General features: G+C 35.9%; 1 protein-coding gene across 1 annotated transcript in view; it reads right to left on the reverse strand.

Moving 5' to 3' along the window:
* The window catches only part of SPICE1 (spindle and centriole associated protein 1), a gene marked incomplete at both ends in the record, with an annotated part of 62,812 nt that overhangs the window by 22,202 nt on the left and 15,965 nt on the right, over positions 1-24,645 (reverse strand). The window contains 6 exons of the mRNA XM_080696365.1: positions 4,454-4,719; positions 5,323-5,460; positions 5,713-5,855; positions 14,401-14,516; positions 21,727-21,833; positions 23,124-23,226. Coding sequence (XP_080552491.1) covers positions 4,454-4,719; positions 5,323-5,460; positions 5,713-5,855; positions 14,401-14,516; positions 21,727-21,833; positions 23,124-23,226 — 873 coding nt within the window. The remainder of the gene's footprint in view (positions 1-4,453; positions 4,720-5,322; positions 5,461-5,712; positions 5,856-14,400; positions 14,517-21,726; positions 21,834-23,123; positions 23,227-24,645) is intronic.

Genomic DNA, 24,645 nt, shown 5'->3' on the forward strand with positions numbered 1-24,645 from the left:
GTACTACACTGTTTCAATTATTGTAGCTTTATATGGTTTGAAATCAGAAAATATACATCTTCTAGCTTTGTTCTTTGAGATTGTTTTGGGTATCTAGAGCCCATATTCCATATCAGGATAGATTTTTTTCTGAAAAATAAATAAATAAATGTATGATAGCTTCACCTAAAAAAAAAAAAGAAAGAAAAAAATATTCTCTGGTAAGAAAGAAAGCAAAAAGAAATATTGAACTGTTATCTTTTAGTCATCAAAAGCTTGGTATCAGACAAATGAAACTGTTTTGTGAGATTATCATTGTTAATATTGGATAAATTGCTATAAAACTAGATGTCAACCACTAAGCCAAGCATGGAAAGGAGGGATGGGGAGGGAACGGAGTGGGGATCAGGTAGGGGCTAACTGGGCGATGTGTGCATGTATGTCTACAAAAATATTTTCTTTGTACCATTGTGATGTATGAATACATTGCACCAATAAAAAAAAAGAAGAAAAAAAAAAAGAAAGAAATTCTGGAAGATTAGATGAAATGGAAAACAAAATATCACTGTTAGAAGACATCCAAAACCGAAAACACGGTCAGTGATATACAGAAATCTTTACATAAACAAAACCTAAACATCCAGCAAATATGGGATAATATGAAGTGTCCTAACTTACGGATAGCAGACATTAAAGAAGGGATAGAGGTACAGACCAAGGGCATCCGTAATCTCTTCAAAGAAATAATTTCAGAGAATTTTCCAAACATGGAATGAGACTTGGATCTTCATGTCCAGGAGGCATACAGAACACCATTGAGACAGGACCAAAGAAGGACCTCCCCACGCCACATAATAGCCAAAATGACCAACATAGAGGCCAAGGAAGGAATCTTAAAAGCAGTGAGAACAAAAGGATGGGTGAATATAGAGGCAAAACAGTAAGAATCACTCCAGACTATACAACCCAGGTCATGAATGCTAGGAGAGACTGGTACGACGTGATTCAGACCCTGAAAGAAAATAACTTCCAACAAAATCTACTCTATCCAGCAAAACTACTATTCAAAATCAATGGGGAAACAAAAGTATTTCAGGATAAACAGAATCTTTAAAAATTCATGAATTCAAAGCCAACATTAGAGAAAATTCTTAAAGAAATAAACCCTAAGGAAGAAAAAAGAAGCAGACTTCAGAACCAGAGAAGAGAGGAAGTTCATAAGTGGGCCATTTAAGTAAAGAAAGACAAAACCACCCAATAGTAGACAGAACACAAAATGGCAGAAAACAAAAATCATATTTCAATAATATCTCTTAACGGTCAAAGGACTTAACTCACCAATCAAAAGACACAGACTGGCAATGTGGATTAAAAAACATAATCCAAATATAGGCTGCCTGCAAGAAACTCAACTTACAGCCAAAGACATTCACAGACTGAAAGTGAAAGGATGGAAAAAGATATACCATGCTACTGGAGACCAAAAAAGAGCAGCGGTAGCAACCCTGATATCCAATAAAACAGACTTTAAACTAAAACACATCAGAAGAGACAAATCAGGGCACTTCCTTTTATTAAAAGGACAATACACTAAGAAGATATAATGACAGTAAATATTTATGCCCCAAACGCAGGTGCAACCACATTTGTAAAACAAACCCTTCTGGACATCAGATCCCAAATAGACCCAAACACAATAATTCTGGGAGACTTTAATACGCCTCTCACACCACCAGATCGATCTTCAAGGCAAAAGATGAGTACTCTTTAGAACTAAAGAAAACCATAAACCAAATGGATCTAATAAACATTTACAGAATATTTCAGCCAGGAACTAGAGAATACACATTCTTTCAGCTGCCCATGGAACCTTCTCCAAAATAGACCACATCCTGGGACTCATAGAAAGTGCCAGCAAATTCAAAAGATGTAATATAATTCCTTGCATCTTTTCAGACCATAATGGAATAAAATTAGAAATCAATAACAGGAAACTCAAAAAAATTATTCAAATACATGAAGATTGAATGATACACTACTGAATGATGAATGGGTAAGAGTGGAAATTAGAGAAGAAATAAAGAAATTTATGGAAATGAATGAAAACAGACACAACCTACCAAAATCTATGGGACACTATGAAGGCAGTACTAAGAGGAAAGTTTACTGCAATGAGTGCCCACATAAGGACAGAGAATCACCAAGGAAAGACCCTAATGACACAACTCAACGACCTAGAAAGACTGCAACAGTCTATTCCCAAAGCCAGCAGAAGGCAAGAAATCATTAAAATTAGAGCAGAAATAAATGAAATAGAGAACAAAAAAACAATTCAAAGAACCAATAAATCAAAAAGTTGGTTCTCTGAAAAGATTAATAGAATTGATAAACCCCTGGCCAACCTAACCAAAAGAAAAAGAGAATCAATCAACTCAAATTATCAAAATTAGAAATGAAAAAGGAGATATCACCACAGATAGTGAAGAAATTCAAAAGATTATCAGAAACTACTTTGTCAATCAGCTCCAGAAGTCTTTTGGTTGAGTTCTTTGGGTCTTCCAGATAAAGGATCATGTTGTCTGCAAATAAGGATAATTTTAATTCCTTTCTTCCTATGTGGATTCCTTTGATTTCCTTCTCTTGTCTTATTGCTGTGGCAAGAGTCTCAAGAACTTTATTGAAAAGGAGTGGTGATAGTGGGCATCCTTGTCTTGTTCCTGACTTTAGAGGAAATTCTTGCAGTTTTTCCCCATTCAATATAATGTTGGCTTTGAGTTTACAGTATATTGCCTTAATGATGTTAAAGTACATTCCTTCTATCGCAATTTTCTGCAGTGTTTTTAACATAAATGGGTGTTGGATTTTGTCGAATGCTTTTTCAGCATCTATTGCTATGATGATGTGGTTTTTGTTCTTGGTTCTAATTATGTGGTGAATAACATGTATTCATTTTTGGAGTGATCTTCTTCTAGAAGCGAGATTCTATTCTCCATGTGGCCTAATCGATTGTTTATAGTTTGAACTGATGCCTGTACTTCAATGATTGCATCCTTTATTTCTTTTAGACTCTCTCTAAATTCTTTTCGAAAGTCCTGTATTAATTCTATAGTTACATTCCTGATTTGATCTTCTGAAGATCTCTGAATTTCTTATCAGGTTCTGATTTATGGGGTTATGGGTGTTCATTGCTCTATTGTTGTTCCTCTTTCCAATGATTTCAGAAGTTTGTGCCTTCTCTGGGTTCTTCCCCGGATCACCACGACCTCACTTAAAGTGCTCTGGATCTTGAGTTTGTGGTAATCTCAGCCGCCACTACTCCTTTACTGGTTGTATCGTAAAGTCTCAGACCCAGGGAGTTAATTGAGGCTGCACGAGACTGTGGGGGTGCCAGGCTGGGCACTTTCCCACAGGGAGCTGCAACTAGAGTGTGGTATCTTTGCTATCACTACTCCTTCACTGGGTTAGACTGTAAAATCTCAGATCCGGGGAGATTATCACAACTGCACAAGTCCCTGGGGGTATAGTGCTGGGATTTCTCCTGTACGAGCCACAATTTCACTTATGGTTATTGTGCTTGTTGATCTGGAGCTGTCATGGGCGTGATGAACTCACCGCTGCTGCTGGCAATATGGAGCCGCTGCCATGCCCTCAGCCTTGAGGCTAGCGTATTTCTTTTCTGGTTCTGAGCTCCATTCTGAGTCCCTGAAAGGTGTGATGAGCTTGGCCATTTTAGACGTTGATGAGCATTTTAGTCATTGATGAGCATTTTAGACGTTCTTTGCGCTGAAAGAACTTCTGAATTCTACCCGAATAATCTGCAGCTGCTCACTTCAGCTCCTTGTTTACCTTTCCTCTCTGGAGCCTGGTGCTGTGAAGGAAGATGGTGCCGGTGTGGCTCTGCTGCTGCAAAGTGAGCTGTTTTTTTTTTTTTTTTTTTACTAGTCTCTGGTTGTTCTTCTAGTCTTCTTTTTCTCTGTCCCTTGTGTTTACATTTTTTTTTTTATTTCTCTGCTAATAGTCTTTTCTGGTTATAAAAAGCACTGATTTTGTGGCAACAGAGACGAGTTTTAGCAGGACTCGTAAATGCTGCTTTTCTAGGCTGCCTTCTTCCCGGAAGTCTGTTTTTTAAGTTCTTTGTATATTCTAGATATCAGTCTTCTATCAGAGGAGTAACTGGCAAAGATCTTCTCTCCTTCTTTTGGCTCTCAAAGTTCTCAATGCTTTCTTTTGTGGCACAAAAGCTTTTTAATTTAATGCCTTCCCACTTATTAATCTTCCTATGCTTTGGAGATCTCATTAAGAAAATTTGTACCCGTACCTATATGTTGGAGCACTGATAATACACCCTCTTCTAGTAACTGAAAAGTCAAACTGAAGTATTTTAAACAGAGCTATTTAAATTTGACTGTATTTGGAGGTTGCAGTAAAATTAAGTTTTGGCTGAAGAGAACCTCAAATAACCTCACATACTTACCTCTTTAAGGTACCGAACCAGGCGACAGAGGGAGCTCACCAGCGACAAAGTAAAGCCTGTGAGACCCTGACTATTCTGCAGTCCCTTGACTTCACGTCCTGTCCAACGTTCATACTCTTCCATTTCATGTTCTACTTCATGTATCATGTGTTTGAGGATATCCAGGCTGAAATTCTTGCTGCCTGGTAAATCTGCAGAGGCAGTGCTAGCTGATAACATGTCTTTCTTCTGCTTGGAAGGAGCATGCAAATCTGGTTTTCTTTTCACTGAAAATGAGAGAAGTCACTGCACTTAAAACCATGAAAAACTATAACTACAAAACTATTAAGAAAAACCTGTTGACTATTGTTATTCATGATTTATAAAAAGTTTTTATACAAGTTATCACCATTTTTATAATAAAATATATATATATATATATATATATATATATATATATTTTTTTTTTTTTTTTTTTTTTGGTGGTACTGGGGTTCCTGGAAGCCCTTCTACCTTAGGGTTACACTCCCAGACCTATTTTATATTTTTTTATTTGGAAACAGGGTCTCCTAAGCCAGCGTTGCTGGCTTCGAACCTGCGCAATCCTCCTGTCTCCACCTCCCAAGCACAGGGATTACAAGTATGCACCAGCATGCCCGGCCAAAATCTATAGTTTAAACAAGATTCATGTTATCTATAATGAATATAATAGAACCATCTTTCCAGAGTAATGTGAAATAAGAAGAATTTCTTAGCTATACTTAAACAGATTCTTAAGTATATCTAACTGAATAAGCTTAAGGTAAAAAAATCTTTTACTAAGAAATTAAGATAGGTGCATATCAAGTTACAAGTTTAATAATATATCTTTGTAAATTAAGGGACTTAACCTTTATTTAACAGCTGTTTTTGCTTCCTTGAGTTTAGCACTTGTCCCACAACATAACTGGAATCTACAGTCTCCGTAGATTCTTCAGGCTGAAGCCTGCTTTGGATTCTCTTGACAGCATCGGTAGCATTCAGAGCAGCTAAACAGAAGAACATTGTGAAAAGCATTTTTTATCAAGATTTTAAGGAGAAAATCTTTCTTTAAAAAGTATTTCAATTGCTATTAGTTGAAATTAATTAATTGAAATTAATTGATTGAAATTAATTAATTAATTACCTTAGTATTTTAAGCAATTAAGCTACATAAGGAAGTCAAAGTTAAAGAGCATTCATTTTTAAATGACTGTGTTTAAAGAAAGAGCTACTAGAAATAAAGCAAAAGCAGAACAAACCTCTTCGTTGGTCCCCTGATAAAACAGCAGAAGATGGAGTTCCTGGAGGGGTTATCTGTGACTGTGTGGCTATTTTCTGCTGAATATCAGTCCATAGTTTACTAATTATCTCAGAATTTTCTTCCTTTAGTTGGTGGAGAAACCTATAAATTACAGGACAATATGGTATAGTAGAATTATTAGATACTATCATGTAAATTGTTCAAATGCTTGTTTGATTTGAAGGACTTTCAGAATATAAAAAGAAAAATGCCTTTCTCTTTAACTGATAAGACAGTTAAATACCTATCATCTTTATGTTAGAAATAATTATTCCATCTGCTTCCCACTTTCCTATCTACCTTGGTCCCTAATAAAATAAAGGCATGTTTTGCTCTTTCTGCAGTTTTGAGGTATGGCTCCATCCTTCCCTCTTTTTCTCTAAAGTAAATAGGCACATATGGCTCAGGCATTAAGCATATATGGCCTTTTAGTTTCTCTGTCTATAAAGGGACTTTTCCACAGAGCAGACATTCTGTACTCATAATAAAGTAAATTTATTCTAGCAGAATGTGTCCCTGTGCATCAGAAGAACAAACAGAAGCAGTAAGAGGAGCTGCAGTTTAGGGGCTTAGTACTTCCACATCCTTTCATTACAGAGCTAAGCCTTAAGGTATAAACATTTTCAACACTGACAATGTTTATATCTTAATCTTCAACTGTCTGGTTCATTTATAAACTTCTCGCTTAGATTAAGACTTTAAAGAGGCAGGAGGTAAAAAGTAGCAACACTCATGTCTACCAGCTAATGAATGGATGAATGGATGAGTTAAATGTAGCCTTACAATGAAGTTATTACTTGGCCATTAAAATAAATAAAACATTGATATATGCTACAACATGGATGAATCTTTAAAATATTATGCTAAGTTAAAGACACCAGATACAAAAGAAAGCATATTACATTATATATATATATATATCATATATACATATGAAAAAAATATATATTTGTATGTACATACATATGAAATTTCCAAATAAATCTATATAGACAGAAAGTAGACTTGTAGTATGCAGGGCTGAGAGGTTTGGGAGGAAATGAGGTTTGACAGCCAAGAACATAAAGTTCCTTTTGGAGGTGATGAAACTATCCTAAAATTAATTATAGTAGTGATTATATGACTATGGATATACTAAAAACATTGAATACTATATTATATATATGTATATAGTAGTGATTATATATTCTGTTTATATTATATACATAATATATAACATTATATTATATGTATTATATAACAACTATGGATGTACTAAAAACATTGAATACCATATTATATATGTGTATATATATATATATATATATAATACAGTATTCAACTTAAAGTTTATATATATAAACTTTATATATGAACTATTAAGTCAATAAAGTTGCCACCAAAAAAGAGAAAAAACAGGAAGGAAGTTATCTTACTGGCTCTATAAACCTCAGTCTAGAGGTTGCTAAAAGGTTTATTTAGCAAAAGGTTCATGATACAGTTCATTCAAAGGGGATTAGTTACCAAAACACCAAAGACCTTTATATAACATTCAATCTGATACTTTCATTACTGTCTCTAATGTTTATACTTTAAGAACCAGGTTATAGGAAATAATAACAACCAAAATAATACATCACCATCTACACCATCTACGTAGGCTAAAAAATGATCTACCAAAAGATACCCACAACCTAATCCCTAGAATCTGTGAATGCCACCTTCTCTGACTCAAAAGGGTCAGATTAATTAAGGTTCATGAAATGAAGAAATAATCCTAGATTATCAGGATGGACTACTCTAAATCATTTGCATCCCTGTAAAAGGGAAGCAGAGGAAGAATTGACATACACCATGAGAAGGTGATGTGAAGATAAAGACAGAGTAATGTAGCCACAAACCAAGGAATGCTGACAGCCACCAAAGGAAGAAAAGGTAAGGAACAGATTCTTGCCCCGAGCTTCCAGAGGAAATATGGCCCTACCAACATCTTGAGTCCAGCCTAGTGAAACTTATTTTAGATTTCTAACATCTAGTATGGTGAGAGAACAAATCTCTACTGTTTTAAACCACCAAGTGTATGTTAATTTGTTATAGCACCCTAAGAAAACTAATATAGATTTTGGATCTGGATATGGAGTGTTAGTGTGATATATAACTAAAAATGTGGAAGTTGCTTTAAATGATGAATAAAAGCAGATTATTGGGGGGGGTGACTGAAAAAGCCTAGATTGCCTTAAATAGACTACTGGTAGAAATAATGAATGTTAAACACTCTTCTAGTAAGGGCTCAGGAGGAAATAAGAAGAAAGCCTATACTGGCTTAGGGAATATATATACCATCATCAAGAGAATGTTGGTAGAAAACTGAATGTTACAAGAGCATCTAGTAAAGGCTCAGAAGGAAAATGGAACATGTTACTGAAAATTGGGACAGGCAATCCTCATTATAAGGTGGCAGAAATCTTAGTTGTGTAGAAAGCAGAACTTTGTAAGCAATGAGTTTGGAAATGTAGCTGAGGAGATTTCAAAGTAAAGTGCTGAAGGTCCAGCCTGCTGCCTTCTGAAGGCTACTACAAAATGCAAGATAAAGTGAGGGAAAACTGTTAAACAAAAAGGAATCAGCCGGGCATGGTGGCGCACACTTGTAATCCCCGCGCTTGGGAGGCAGAGACAGGAGGATCGCGCAGGTTCGAAGCCAGCCGCACGCGCTGGCTTAGGAGACCCTGTTTCCAAAAAATGTAAAAATAGATCTGGGAGTGTAGCCCGGAGGTAGAAGGGCTTCCAGGAACCCCAGTACCACCAAAAAAAAAAAAAAAAAAAAAAAAGGAATCAGGACTTGAGAAACTCTCAGCCTGTTCGCATTGCAAACTATGTTCAAATTAAGAAAATTTGAAAAGCATGCTCTGTAGAGTATTGCTGGACAATATTTTGCTAGTTCTGAAGAGGTAAGGCATATGATTTGTGGGTCTCCTCACATATCTCAGCAGAAGCCAGCAGTCAAAGATGGAATTATCCAAAAGAGTGGTGGATGACCTCTGATCTAAAAGAGTGAACCCCTATTACATACACAAGAGACAAAAACACAAAATTACTAGTTAAGTGCAAGAAAATTATCCCAGCATCAGGCTTCTCAAAAGCATTATACAAAAGTGAGGCAGCATTTTTTTTTTGGGTGGTACTTGGGGTGGAACCCAGAGGCTTTCTACCTCCAGGCTATACTCCCAGACCTATTTTATACTTTATTTGGAAACAGGGTCTCGCTAAGTTGCTGAGAGCCGCACTAAGTAGCTTAGGCTGGTTTCGAACCTGTGCGATCCTCCTGTCTCAGCTTCCCAAGTGTGCGCCACCACCACACCTGGCTCTGAAGCAACATCTTGAAGAAACTCAACCAGACAAAGTATAAGCCAAAGACTTATATCTAACCAAGCTGTCCTTCATACAAAAAAGCTATAAAAAAAAAACTTTTGTGTGTGTGGTACTAGGGTGGAACCCAGGGGCTTTTCTACCTCCGGGCTATACTCCCAGACCTATTTTATACTTTATTTGGAAACAGGGTCTCACTGAGTTGTTGAGAGCCTCACTAAGTAGCCGAGGCTGGCTTTGAACCTGCGTGTTTCTCCTGTCTCAGCCTCTCAAGCACTGGGATTACAAGCATGCACCACCACGCTCAGCTCAAAAAACTTCTAAAGAACTCAGGGAATACTACATTCATAAGCTCTATAGCATGAGCTTCATCAAACAAATCCAACCAAAGAATAACTAGGGAAATACCATAAAAAGGCTGATGATAAACATTTTATTATTTAATTGTAGCTCTAATATTTTTTTAAATGAGGATATATGTAGAAGCATGACATAAAAATAGTTTATGTCCCATCAAAGCAAATAAAAAGTGGGAAGAAGAACAGAAAGAATAGTATGACTCACTGTTGTATAAGTAATAGGTAGAATTAAAAATAATGAGCCGGGCGTGGTGGCGCACGCTTGTAATCCCCGCGCTTGGGAGGCGGAGGCAGGAGGATCGCGCAGGTTCGAAGCCAGCCGTGCTGGCGTAAGAGACCCTGTTTCAAAAATATAAAATAGGTCTGGGAGTGTAGCCCGGAGGTAGAAGGGCTTCCAGGAACCCCAGTACCACAAAAAAATAAATAAATAAATAAACAAACAAATTAATTAATTAATTAATAATGAGAGCCAGACGTGGTGGCACACACTTGTAATCCCAGCATTCAGAAGGCTGAGACTCGAGGATCGTGGTTTGCAGACAGCCTCAGCTACTTAGTGAGGCCCTCCACAACTTAGTGAGACCTGTTTCAAAATAAAGAATAAAAAATAGGGCAGGGGTATAGCTCGGAGGTCAAATACCTCTGAGATCTATCCCCAGACCCACAAAAAATAATAATAAATAAATAATAAATGAATGAAACAATATTTAAAATACATATTTGATAGTGAAAGGTTAAATAAAAAACAAGAACTAAAAGGTATATAAATGGCATATATACGAAAGCAATGAAAAAACTACCTAACAAGACCAGACCCAAGAAACAAACCTAACACAAAATAATTTCAAAGAGGCTAAATATAAAGAGTTTAAAACATAAAGGGCTAAATATAAAAAAACAAAGATAGATAGTTGCAATGGTGTATGACAGTGGTAGTTCCACTTAACTCAGAGAAGCTAAGGTAGAAGGATTGCTTGAGCCATGAATTTGGGACCAACACAGACAACAAATAAAGCAAAGCTAAATCAGATAATATGAAACAAGAAAGATTTCATTCCTAATGTGAGGCAAAATATAACTGAACCAAAAGGCATTTAGTGATAAAGGATACTATATAATGCTGAAAGTCATGATTCAAAAAAAATGTAACATTATGGATATCCATATGCCCCCCAAAATCACATTAATACAAAAAAAGCATTTGATTTCAAGCAATTATACATACTTCAGCAAGAAATGCAGAGAAAAACAGGCATACATTAATAGCAGAAGGCTTTAATACAACACTCTCAGTAAAAGATAGTGGAAAAAGTAAGGAGGCAGAAGAACCAAACAACATAATCAATGAGACAGATCTTATGGATATAATATAGAACTTTATACCTTGCTAAGAGAGTTATACCCTCTTAAGCACACCCATGGAACATTCACAAAAATATGATCATATATTAGGTCACAAAGAAAACATCATTACGTTCCACAAGTAGAAATATTACAAACCACTCTCTGAATGCAATGTAATAAAACTAGAAATAACCAAGAGGCTTTGAAAATTCTAATAAACAACTCTTAGGTAAAGGGAAAGAGATACACTGAAATTACTTCATTTCTTAAGTTAAAAACACTATTTCAGAAATATATGATATATATTTGAAGTCATGATTAAAGAAAAACTCAGAGCCATAAGCAATTAATCTATTTTTCAGTTAAAACTATAATGAAAATAAATGTATTAAATTCCCAACTCAAAAATCTAGAAAAAATTAAACCAAAACAAAGCACAAGGAAGGAAATAAACATAAAGATAAAAATTGATAAAGAAGAAATCAAGAAACTAGTAGCTCTAATAAATCCAATCCTGGTTCTTTTTGAGAAATTAACAAAATGGACAGACCATTTTTAAGAAGACCAAAATTTAAGAAGAGAGAAGGACCAAAATGATAGAGGAGAAATGCTAGACAAGCACCAAACAGAAGAAATATGTTAAAAGCACAGAGATACTGGCACACTTATACAGAAATCTACTGATTAACCTAGAGAAAACTCTGAATTTAAAAAAAAAAAAAAGCCAGGCATGGTGGCGCACATTTGTAAACCCAGCATTTGGGAGGCTGAGACAGGAGGATTGCAATTTGCAGCCAGTCTCAGTTACTTAGTGAGGACCCTTGCAATTCCGTGAAACCCTGTTTCAAAATAAAGAATAAAAAAATAGAGCTGAGGATGTTGCTCAGAGATTGAATGCTCCTGAGTTCCATCCCCAGTACAAAAAAAATAAAATGCTATGAGAAAATCTATTAAAAAAAAACTCTAACCCAGTGCACGCTTGTAATCCCAGTACTTGGGAGGCTGAGACAGGAAGATTACAGGTTTTCTGCTAGCCTCAGCTACTTAATGAGGCCCTCTGCAACTTAGTGAAACCCTGTTTCAAAATAAAAGAATAAAAAATAGGGCTAGAGGTGTAGCTCCAAGGCAGAATGCCTTTGGATTCAATTCCTTGTACCCCCCCCCCACCACCGAAAAAACTCTCCTCTCTTAATAAAACAGTGGGGTACTAGAGCATGACTAGAGAAATAAGGTCAGTGAACCAGACAAAAGTTCAGAAACAGATCCAAGGACATGCAGAAATTGAGTATATAACAAAGGTAGCATCTATAATCAAAATTATATTGGAACAACTGGATAGCCTTCTTTAAAAAAACGAATCCATATCTCATTTCATATAAGAAAAAATAACTTAAAGTGGATCAGAGAACTAAATAAACCACACAAGTACTAGAAGAAAACATGAGTGAGTTCCTCTATAACATGGGTTTTTGGGGAAAATTTTTTCCAAAATAATAAGTCAAGATCCATAAACAAATAATAATGATAATAATATAATGATAAAACTATATTACACTTAGCAAAAAAAACCATCACAAAATTTAAAAACAAAAAACTAGGGATAATACTACCTACTGCATAGGTAAAACACTAATACTTTTAATGAACAAAGACTAGAAACAAAGGATATGAAAACAAAATTCATTATAATGTCCTTTAAATCTATTTAACTCTTATAAAAGAAGTGCCAAGTAAAACTACCCTTAGATATGATTTCTCATCTATGAAATTATTAGCAAAAATATTTTTAAAACCTAACAAGAGCAGGGCATGGTGGCGCACACTTGTAATCAGAGCACTTGGGAGGCTGCGACAGGAGGATTGCACAGGTTCAAAGCCAGCCTTAGCTACTTAGTGAGGCTCTCAGCAACTTAGTGAGACCCTGTTTCCAAATAAAGTATAAAATAGGTCTGGGAGTATAGCCTGGAGGTAGAAAAGCCCCTGGACTTCACACCCAGTACCACCAAAAAAAAAAAAAAAAAAAAAAAAAAAAAACCTGACAAGAGACTCTGTTGTCCAAACACATATATTGCCAGTGAGAATGCAAAATGGTGTTGGCAAAACTGGCTAACCATATGCAGAAAAATGGAAATTCCACTTTCTCACCCTGCACAAGAATAAATTCAAGGTGGATCAAAGACTTGGAAATTAAACCAGAGACCTTGAGGCTCCTTGAAGAGGGCATAAGTCCAACACTGCAACACATAGGCACAGGTAAAAACTTTCTCAACAAGACCCCAAAGGCACAAAAAACTAAAAGGCAAATCAATACATGAGACTGCATAAAAATGAAAAGATTATATATAGCAAAGGAAACCATCAAGAACCTCAACAGAGAGCCAACAGAATGGGAGAAGATTTTTGCCAACTACTCCTCCGATAGAGGACTAATATCTAGAATATACAGAGAACTCAAGAGACTCAACACTAAGAAAACAAATAACCTAATCAAAAATGGGCAAGTGAACTAAATACTTCATAAAAGAAGAAATTCAAATATGAAAAAAGATACTTTCACCAAGTAATGAAAACTATTAGTCCCAATAATGAAACCAATGATATCACTGTCATTGATATTCATCATTGTATATGACACAGCATCACTTCAGAAGCATTCCTGCTTGAAATATATAATCTGAATCTATAATAAAAAAAATAAGGAAACACCAAGTCAGAAGTAGTGCTATAAAATAACTACTCAGTACTTCTTCAAAACTATGAAAATAAGCCAGACCTAGTGGCTCATGCTTGTAATTCTAGTACTTGGAAAGCTGAGATAGAATTGCAGGTTTGTGGCCAGCCTCAGCAATTTAATGAGGCCCTCCACAACTTAGTGAGACCCTGTTTCCAAAGAAAAAACAAAATAGGGCTAGGGATGTAGCTTAGAGATAGAATGTCTCTGGGTTACAAAACAAAATGTAAAAACATCCTAAAAGACAAACACTAAGATTAGATGGTAAAGATTTCAGATTTTTGAAAGAAACATGGAAATAAACATAATAAGTGATCATGACTGATTCTACAAACAATAAAAAAGATCATAAAAATTGAGATAATTAGAGAAATACAAAGGATTTAATAATATTATATAATCAATATATATATATATATATATATATTCCTGAGTGTGATCATTTTTCTGTAGTTGTGCAAATTCTCTTGCTCTTAGGAAATACACATTGAAGTACTTAAGGGATAAAGGAACATGAACAATGCAGCTTACTCTAAAATGGTTCTCAAAAATTGTGTGCATATATATATATATATATATATATATATATACATACATGCACATATGTGTGCATGTGTGTGTATAATTACACAGGAAAAGAAAAAAAATAATAAAAAATGTGGGAAATTTTAATAACTGGTGAATGTAGGTAAAAAGCACATAGCCTTTTATACTATTCCTAAAATTTATAAAAATTATATCAAAATGAAAAAATCTTAATAAAAGCATACCCTAAGTTAATAAAAAACATGATACAACAAAAGAATTTGAAATAACCTTGGAAAATAAACAAGAGCTATAGATATTCATGTCATATAACATACCATACCTGTCTGTATTTGTGTTAGATTGAGAGTTTAGAGAGTTATCCGATTCGTTCTCGCTTTCTTCTGACTGGCTATTAACAGTTCCTTCTTCTCCTTCATCATCTACTTCATTAAGAGCCTACCTCAACACAATAATAAAAATAATAACACATGTTGACTATGCACACGTACATCCTTTCTTTTTGTCATAGCAAAAAGAGGCTTCCATAGCAAAAAGAGGCGAATCCCTTCATATATGTTCTAGAACTCAAATCCTCTCACCTCCTTCCACTTAATCAATTATTGTTTCTCTCTTCAGCATCTTTTCTCTCACCTCCCTCTCTCCCCTCTTCTTTCTCCACCTCCTCTCTCCCTCCCCTTCCATCTCTTGCTCCCTGTCTGTCTGTCTATTTGAGTCAGCACATCAAGATTTAAATATAAGAAAGCCTCTCCCATTTTATCCTGACCTTATACCTACCATTAGGTACTAGCTATCATCTTTGTTTTACCACCCAACTTCTTCAAAGAATTGTTCCCTCTTCTCAATTACCATCTCTGCCCTGCAATTTTGCTTCTGTCCTACCACTCCTTCCAAACTGCTCTCTACAAGGTCAATATCAACACCCCTATTGCTAAACCAAATGGATATTTGTCTTTGTTTTTCCTGACTTCTCTGACACATTAGGCTTTAATGAACATTTCTTTCCTTTAAAATCTTTTTTTAAAATAATTTTTTATTAGTGCACTGTATTCATACATCATAATGGGATAAAAAAATACTTTTGTAGACATACATGCACATATCGCCCAGTTAGCCCCTACCTGATCCCACCCCGTTCCCTCCCCATCCCTCCTTCCCATGCTTGGCTTAGTGGTTGACATCTACTATTATAGCAATTTATCAAAAATTAACAATGATAATCTCACATAACAGTTTCATTTGTCTGATACCAAGCTTCTGATGACTTAAAGATAACATTTCAATATTTCTTTTTGCTTTCTTTCTTACCAGAGAATATTTTTTTCTTTTCTCTTTTTTAGGTGAAACTATCATATATTTATTTATTTTTCAGAAAAAAAATCTATCCTAATATGGAATATGGACTCTAGATACCCAAAACAATCTTGAAAAAGAACAATGCTAGAAGATATATATTTTCTGATTTCAAACCATATAAAGCTACAATAATTGAAACAGTGTAGTACTGTTATAAAGGCAGATATATAAACCATTGGAGTTAAATAAAAGCCTAGAGATAAATTCTTCCATATACTGTCAAGTTATTTTTGACAAGGTTTCCACAAACATTTGGTAGAGGAAATACTAATCTTTTAACTAAATATTGTTGAAAAATAATAATTACATGAAAAAGAATAAAATTGGACCCTTACCTAATCCCATATACAAATATTAACTCAAAATAGATAAAAGACCTAAATATAAATCTTAAGACTATAAACTTTTAGAAGAAAATCTGGGTCATAAAACCTCGCAACATTGAAATTGGCAGTGATTTCTTGGATATGATTTCAATGGCACAAGCAAGAGAAGGGTAAATAAACTCCCTAAAAAATAAAAAAAATATATCCAAAGACAATATAAACAGAGTTAAAAGTTACTGATAGAATGGGATAAACATTTCCAAATGCTATATCTGAAGGTATATTAATATTTCAACTAGAAATCCTAAAAATTAGCAACAAAAGCAAATAATACAATTTAGAGATAGGTAAAAGACTAACATAAATAATGAAACCAATCTTAGTTGTCTGTTGGATGGAAAATCTTGTTTCTCTGATTCTGGTGTGTGTTACCTATTTCTTCTTTGTAATTAATCTCTTTGAGTGTTTTCTGTAGCACTGGTTTTGAAGACATAAATTCCTTCAGTTTCTGTTTGTCATGGAAGCTTCTTATTTCCCCATCTAATTTGATAGAAAGTTTTGCTGGGTAGGAAATTTTTGGCTGGAAGTTGTTTTCTTTCAGAGTTTGGAATATGTTACTCCAATATAACTTCCAAGATTGGATATCTGTGGAGATTCTCATGACTTGGTTTGGGAAGTATGGAGTGATTCTAATTGATTTGCCTCTGAATGTCACTTGGCCATTTGTTTTTGTTGCCTTTAAGATTCTCTGTAGGCTTCCACATTGGTCATTTTGACTATTATGTGGAGTGGGGATCCTCTTCTTTGATCCTGTCTAAAGGGAGTTCTATAAGTTTCTTGGACCTGTGTATCGACCTCTTGCTCTATGTTTGGAAAATTTTCTACTATTACTTGCTTGAAGAGATTGTTGATCCCTTTGGTTTCACCTTCTTTTCCCTCCTCTATTCCAATTATTCTTAGGTTAGCTCTCTTAAAATGGGCCCATATTTCTTCAATGTCAGATTCCTGCTGTCGGATTTTTTTTTCTAAATTAGAAACTATGTGTTCATTTTTGGAGTGATCATCTTCTAAGAGCGAGATTCTATTCTCCATGTGGTCTAATCGGTTGTTTGTACTTTGAGTTGAGGCCTTCAACTTCATTAATTACATCCTTTATCTCTTTTTGGCTCTCTCTGAATTCTTTTCGAAACACCTGTATTATTTCTACAGTTATTTTCCTGATTTGATCTTCTAGAAATCTCTGTATTTCTGTTTTACCAGGTTCTGATATTGTGGGGTTGTGGGCATTCATTGCTCCATTGTTATTCCTCTTTCCCATGATTTCAGAAGTTTGTGCCTTCCCTGGGTTCTTCCCTTGGGTCACTACGACTTCACTTAAGGTGCTCTGGATCTCAAGTCTGTGGTATCTCAGTTCCCACTACTCCTTTACTGGGTTGTATCGCAGAGTCTCAGACCCAGGGAGTCAATTGAGGCTTCTTTAGACCATGGGGGGGGTGCCAGGTTGGGCATCCTCCTATGGTGTGTTTTTTCTGCCACCACCACTCCCCCACTGGGTCAAGTCCCTGGGAGTGCAGTACTGGGATTTCTCCTCTAGGACCACAATTTGACTCACTATTGTTGAGTGCACCGATGGAGCTGTAGTGGACTCGGTGAATTCACTGCTGCTGCCGCCGCCGGTAACAATATGGCGCTGCTGCCACACCCTTGGCCGTGAGGCTGGCTTATTTCTTCTCTGTTTTTGAGCTCTGCTCTGAGTCCCTGCAGGGTGTGCTGAGCCCAGCCCCTGGGAGCTTTAGAAGCTCCCTGCACCAAAATATCTGCCGAATCCCGCCCGGCTGTTCCGCAGCGGCTCACCTCGGCTCGCTGTCCGCCGCTCCTCTCTGAAGCCTGGTGGGCTGTTGAGTGCGTTGGTCTGTAGCCGTCCGGTGAACTCACCGCTGCCACCGGCAGTAAGGCACTGCTGCCGCGTCCTCAGGCGTGAGGCCAGCGTATCTCCTCTGTGGCTCTGAGCTCTGTTCTGAGTCCCCCTCCTCTCTGGGGCCTGGTGCTGCAATGGAAGATGGCACGCTGCTCCGCTCCACGCCATGGCTCTGGCTGCAGCACTGCAGTCTGGTTTCTTTCTGGTGTCTCGTTTTTCCAGCCCTCTTTTTCTCTGTCCCTTGTAATTACATTTTTTGTTTCTCTGCTGATGGTGTTTTCTGGCTATGAAAGGCTCTGATTTTGTGGTAATAGAGATTGGTTGTTAGCGGGGCTCATAAGCCCCGCTTTTCTCTGTCGCCATCTTCCCGGAAGTAGTCCTCCTTTAAAATCTTGATATGCTCCCCCTTTCATTTTCCTAATGCTGTACTTTCTTTTCTTTTGGCTATTCCTTCCCAATCTCCTCTACTGGTTTTATTGTTCTACCTTTCCCTTATATCTGATGGAACTCAAGGTCTTCACTTTGGACCTATTCTCTTTTCATCTGATCCACTTTCTGAATGATTTTATCTAAGTCCAAAGTTGCGATCTTGTAAGTCAAATGCTGCTAATTTCCGAATCTCCATGTCTATTCAGATCTCTCCTAAGTCTAGACCTTAACATTCATTTGCCTAAAGGATATCACTATCCAATATGTCCCAAACTGAACATCTTCCTACACTTTCCCATCCTTCTTCCAGAAACCTTGTTCTACCAGTACCACCTAAGACCATGAACACTGCCAGCATCTACTCAGTTGCTCTAGCCAGCAAACTAGGAGTTACCCTTCTTTCTTACCCATCACATCTAATCAGCCACCCATCCTGTCAACTCTATCTCATTTTAACCTCTCTCTAATGTACCCTTATCCTTTACTCCACACCCTACTAGTCTTGCTTTGGGTCAGGCACTCACCACTTCTAAGATTCCAACCTAAATCTTCTAACACAGCTGCTATGATTTAAATATGGCTTATACCTTCTGAAACTCATGGTGAAATTTAATCCCCATACTGAGACATTAAAATATGGGACTAGGTAGAACCTTTATGGCATCTGCCCTTCAGAACCCTTCAATGGACTAATATAGTACTAATGGCTTAACAGTTTAATGGATTATCTCAAGAGCAGTTCTGCTATTAAAAGCCAGTTTGGCTATCTCTTACCATGTGATGCCCTGTACTTCAGGGCTCTGCCAGCAAGAAGACCTTCAAAATATTTTCCCATCAATCAAATCCATGAGCCAAATTAAACCTCTTTTCTTTATAACTAACACAGTTTGTGATATTATATTATTAGCAGTAGAAAATGGACTAAGACACAGACTCTCTCTCCGGTCTTGGCCTTATCCTATCTATCTTCCAAACTAATCAATCAATATCATTATGATTCCATTCTTCTTAAAATCCTTTAGTGGTTCTACTCTTAGTTTTCCAGACCTTGGCTCTTCAGTACCTAGCTCCTATCTGTCTCTCTAACCTCATATCCTGCTACTTCCCAATCCCAGTGATAGAGAAATAGCCTATTCATCCTTGTATCCCAGCATCTAGTGCAGGGCCTAGTCTCACTCATTTCTACTACAGACGAAGTAGGGTCCACAAAATTAAGCAATGCACTTATAATTTAACCCTTTCTTGGTAACTCAAGGTTATCTATAGCAACATCACTTTCTTTTCTGATGCACAATGAATGGTCCTATGCTTATCTATTAAAGTGTTTTCTCTCTCCTTCCTTCTTATTTTTCTGTTATCTCTGGTTTACTTAAGGAAGCTTACCTTCTGTTTTCAATCTGTTATCTGCTGTAAACTGAGAAATAACTTAAACCAACTAGGAAAATTAGTAAAATCCATAATATTAACTTAAAATTATACTCTTAATAGGCTCAGGTGTGATAATGGACTGTTCTCTTTGACAAAATGAAATCTAACTACTTTATTTCATGTTGCTGGGTTGCACTGTGTATATGTCCAGGCTCCAAAGGACTGAAAGTATGACTGTCAAGTAAATACGGCACTCCACTATATAATTATTAAAATAAATGTAAAAGCTTATTTAACACATTACAGCAGTAAGATATTCTAAGATGATTAATTTTCTTTCTTTCTTTTTTTTTTTTTTGGTGGTACTGGGGTTCCTGGAAGCCCTTCTACCTCCAGGCTATACTCCCAGACCTATTTTTATACTTTTTTATTTAGAAACAGGGTCTCTTAAGCCAGTGAGACTGGCCTCGAACCTGCGGGATCCTCCTGTCTCAGCCTCCCAAACACGGGGATTACAAGTGTGTGCCACCACGCCCAGCTATAAGATGATTAATTTTCTAACTATCTGAATGTTAATTTTTTAAGTGCCGAGCCATAAATTGATTTTGCCCAGGGAAACAGCTACTTTAAATATATATATATCACCTTCTATTTAATTGCCTTTTAGTAAAAAATATATATATTTATATGTATATATTTATTTATATATAATTAACATGTCTTTCATTATTCTAGACCCCCAATTCCCTAGGGTCATCCCTTTAATTGAAGATTCTCCCTTTTTCTCATAAAAGATATAATTTAGATTTCATTAAACAGATACTAAGTCCTACTCATTCCTAAGTATGTGCTTTATCTTAGCATAGAATACTTTTTTTCTGGTACTGGGGATTGAACTCAGGGCATTCTACCTCCAAGATACACTCCCAACCATTTTCTTATTTTTTATTTTGAAACAGGGTCTCACTAATTTGCTGAGGTTGACCTTGAAACTGTGATCCTCCTGTCTCAGTTTCCCAGGTATTGTAATTACAGGTGTGCACCACTATATCTGGCTCCAGTTTTGGTATTGAATTCTTCATGGGCTTTTTGAAAATGTTTGTTTACTATCTCAAAATTCCAAACATTTTAACTAAAAGTTTGTTAGGTTAGAAACAAAGCTAATTAATATTTTACTACTATAGTATCATCTTCCTATAAATTCCATGTTTCCTGAGCATCTACCTTTTCAACATACCCATACATTAAAAATGACTAATATAGCCAGGCTTGGTGGTGCACACTTGTAATCCCAGCATTTGGGAGGCTGAGACAGAAGGATTGCAAAGGTTCAAAGCCAGCCTCAGCTACTTAGTGAGGCTCTCAGCAACTTAGTGAAACCCTATTTCCAAATCAAGTATAAAATAGGTCTGGGAGTATAGCCCAGAGGTAGAAAAGCCCCTGGGTTCCACCCTCAGTACCACACACACACAAAAAGACTAATATATACAGTTGCAGTGGCACACACTTGTAATCCCAGCTACTTGGGAGGCTGAGGCAAAAAGATCAAAGTTCAAGAATAGCCTGGGAAACTCATTAATACCCTGTCTTAAAATTTAAAAGGGGGGGGGTTGCCTGGGGGTATAGTTCAGTGGCAAAGCACACCTGGGTTCAATCCCCAGTATCTAAAAAAAAGTAACTAACATATAAAGTACTAAATTTCTAGTATTATACTAAGCCCTTTATGAAGCTGATCCATATAACCATATCATTCATTCTCATTTAATTAAAAAAACAAACAAAAAATACTCTGAGCCAATCAGTTATCTTAAGAAATCAACTCAAGAGCAAACAGCTAGTAAGTAGCAAAAACTGAGCACAAATTTACCTAATTCCAAGTGGAAAGATGGTGGCAGTCTTATAGAGCTACATGACCTAAGTTAAAATTTCATCTCTGATGCAAACTACAAGATTTTGCACAGATCACTTAATTTTTCTGAGCCTTAGTATCTTTTTCTGTAAATGGGGATAACAACAGGACCTGTTTCCTAGGTAAACACTCAATAAACGCTGGCTATTACAATTCTGTTTCCAATGTTGCTTAGCATAAACCTTACTCACATAAAGTACAATATACTTCAGTAAGAGAAAATCTAGCAACCACAGCTAGCAATTTTCAATATGTAAACTTTTAAAATGTTTACCACATTGTAGATGATGCCTACATGAACTAAATCTTAACTTCAGCATGGGCATTATAGTTCTAACTTACCTGAGGCTCCAAGACAGACTCATTAAGAATGGACTGGGTGTTAGGATCTTGATTTCCCACAATAAGATTTTGAGAAGAATCAGGAGCCATTGTTACATTTGGAAATCCTTAAGAATAAAATAAATAAAACAAGTCATGATGAATTTGTTTCATTTAATTAAATTGAATTCATAAGTTCTAACTACTATAGGCTTGTACCATTATACTGAAATCTCAAATAATAAAAATATTAGTAGTTCACATTCATAGTGTTTACCATCTACCAACCACTGTTATAAATGCTTGTATGTCTCATTTTTTCTCTCACAAAACTCTCTAAGGTAGATACTATTATTATTTTAAAAACCAGCCAGGCATGGTGGCGCACGCTTGTAATCCCTGCACTTGGGAGGCTGAGACAGGAGGATCACACAGGTTCGAAGCCAGCCTCAGCTACTTAGTGAGGCTCTCAGCAACTTAGTGAGACCCTGTTTCCAAATAAAATATAAAATAGGTCTGGGAGTATAGCCCGGAGGTAGAAAGCCTCTGGGTTCCACCCCAGTACCAATAATAATAATAATAATAATAATAATAATAATAATAATAATAATAAATAAAAATAAAAACCAGTTCACTGAAAGTCAAAGGCGTTAAACAACTAGACCAGAATCACACTAATAAACAGCCAAGCTAGGATTCAGACTTCATGCTAAAATTTAATCACCTGTTTTTGAAAGATTAACTGGTTATATTCACATTAAAAATTAACAATACAGTGCATCCAACAATAGACAAATTTTTCTTCTTTTCTTTTTTTTCTTTTTTTTTTTTTTTTTTTGCAGGTCTGGAGATGGAATCCAGGGGCATTTGACCTCCAAGCTACTATTTTATTATTCTTTATTTTGAAACAGGATCTCACTAAGTTGCAGAGGGCCTCACTAAGTAGCTGAGGCTGTCTACGAACCACGATCCTCCAGGCTCAGCCTCCCAAATGCTGGGATTACAAGCGTGTGCCACCACGCCCGGCTGCAAATTTTCTTTTAATGAGAAACCAAAGGTGCTTTAGATTTCAAGTTAAGCTTTACTGAAATTATATAAAAACACAAGTATTTTAATTATGTTAATTTAATATTAATAAACTAAAGTCAGATTTTAAAATAATGAACTCCTGTACTTATATAATATTTTAGTAGATAATAATTTATATTTCCTCAGCGAATAATTTATAACACTTAATATTCTTAGTAAAGAACAAATAAATCATAACTCTAATATACTAATAACCTTTGTACACTACCCACCATAAAATATTTGTAATATAAATAATATAATGCCTAAGAAAGGGCTTCTTCCAAATATCCATTTGTGTGGTCTACAGTTAATAAAAATAAGAATCTTTGTTTCAATTGAATACTTACCTGTGCGTCTCCGAGGAACACCAACAAACAGATCTTTGGCTGCAGCCAGCAAATTATCAGATTTCTCCAACACATCCTGCATCTGGTATTGATCAGAAAGAATCTAGACATGTGTTAATGACAAATATTATTTAGGGAAAGAAATATTTACTTTTCAAATCAAAAAGGAAAAGTCTGCACAAAGGCACTGAACATAAACCCTAAGACACCACCTCCCTAAAATCCATCAGTGGATCCTTAAGTACCAGTAGATGGGGCTATTACAATGATTAGTGGCTTTCAAATGTTTGGTGGCAGTCCAAAGTTAAGAAATTAGATATTAAATTGTGACCCAGTATGCTCACATAAATGCAAGTATATACAATAAAATAAGAGTTTATGTAACCTTTCTTCATGAAAACTATTATACTTTCTTTTTCTATTTTATTCTATTTTTAAAATAATGGTAGTAACCCACTAACTTGATTTCATGATCCATTAATAAATTATAACCAACAGCTTGGAAAACACAGATTAAAGATAAAAATCTGTGAGCCATAAACTCGAAGTATCTCAACCACTAAAGTGATTTCATAATCTACTAATGAGTCATAACCACAATTTCAAAATCGTAATGTAAAATATGAGCTTTAGGATTAAACAAAAAATGTGATTCTTCTGTGTTTATAAATAAGTTGTGGGGTTTTTTTTATCCTGTAGAGGTAGGAACTCAAAAAAAATCACATTACAATCGTGCTTCTGATTATGTGCTTTCCACTCAGAACTTTCATAATCATAATAAGCAAGGCCACAGTCTAGAGTCAAACGAGTCAACTCTATCCATCACCACCAGATGGCATTCTTAAGTTGAAAGAAGTCTCAAAAATTTAGAAACTGCTCAGTTTCCAACACTGATTCAAATCAATAAAACATCGAATTTCTCTATACCATATAAGTTATTATATGATATGACCTCAGTTACTGTTTTAGGATAAGGAGAGAAAAATAATTCACATTTTTACTTTTTCCCTTTCTCCTACTATGGCCAAGTAAGTTAGCTCAGTTGGTTAGAATCAACTCCTGAGTTTGTTCCTTTCACATAGAGTAGGCTTTGGAATGTAAGGCCAAGAACAAATTTAGAGCAGGAGACTGAAGTTCTAAGTCCAGTCAAGAAAAACAAAGCAAAATTCAATCTCTTTAAACTGAGTTTCCTGCTGTGCCAATGGAGATAAGACCACATCCTCAACCCCAAAAGAATGTTGTAGGGTACAGACACACTGAAAACTTGTACAGCATTCTAGAGATGTTTAAGAATTCTGTTATAATATATTCTATCTCATAAACCAAATTTCAATCCCTAGTGAGCCTCTTGCAAGCACATGTCATTAAGAGTTTAGGAAAGAATGTGAATGGCTAAGTAAAAATCTATCACTGTGTTCAAAAAATTACCAAAAGTTTATTTCCTAATGGCAGGGGTTTTGGTTGTTCATTTTTGTGGTACTAGAAATTGAATCCTAAAGGCAGGTTTTAAGAGTTCACTAAT

The sequence above is a fragment of the Muscardinus avellanarius genome (genome assembly GCF_963383645.1).
Source record: "Muscardinus avellanarius genome assembly, chromosome: 5".
Taxonomy (NCBI): Eukaryota; Metazoa; Chordata; class Mammalia; order Rodentia; family Gliridae; genus Muscardinus; species Muscardinus avellanarius.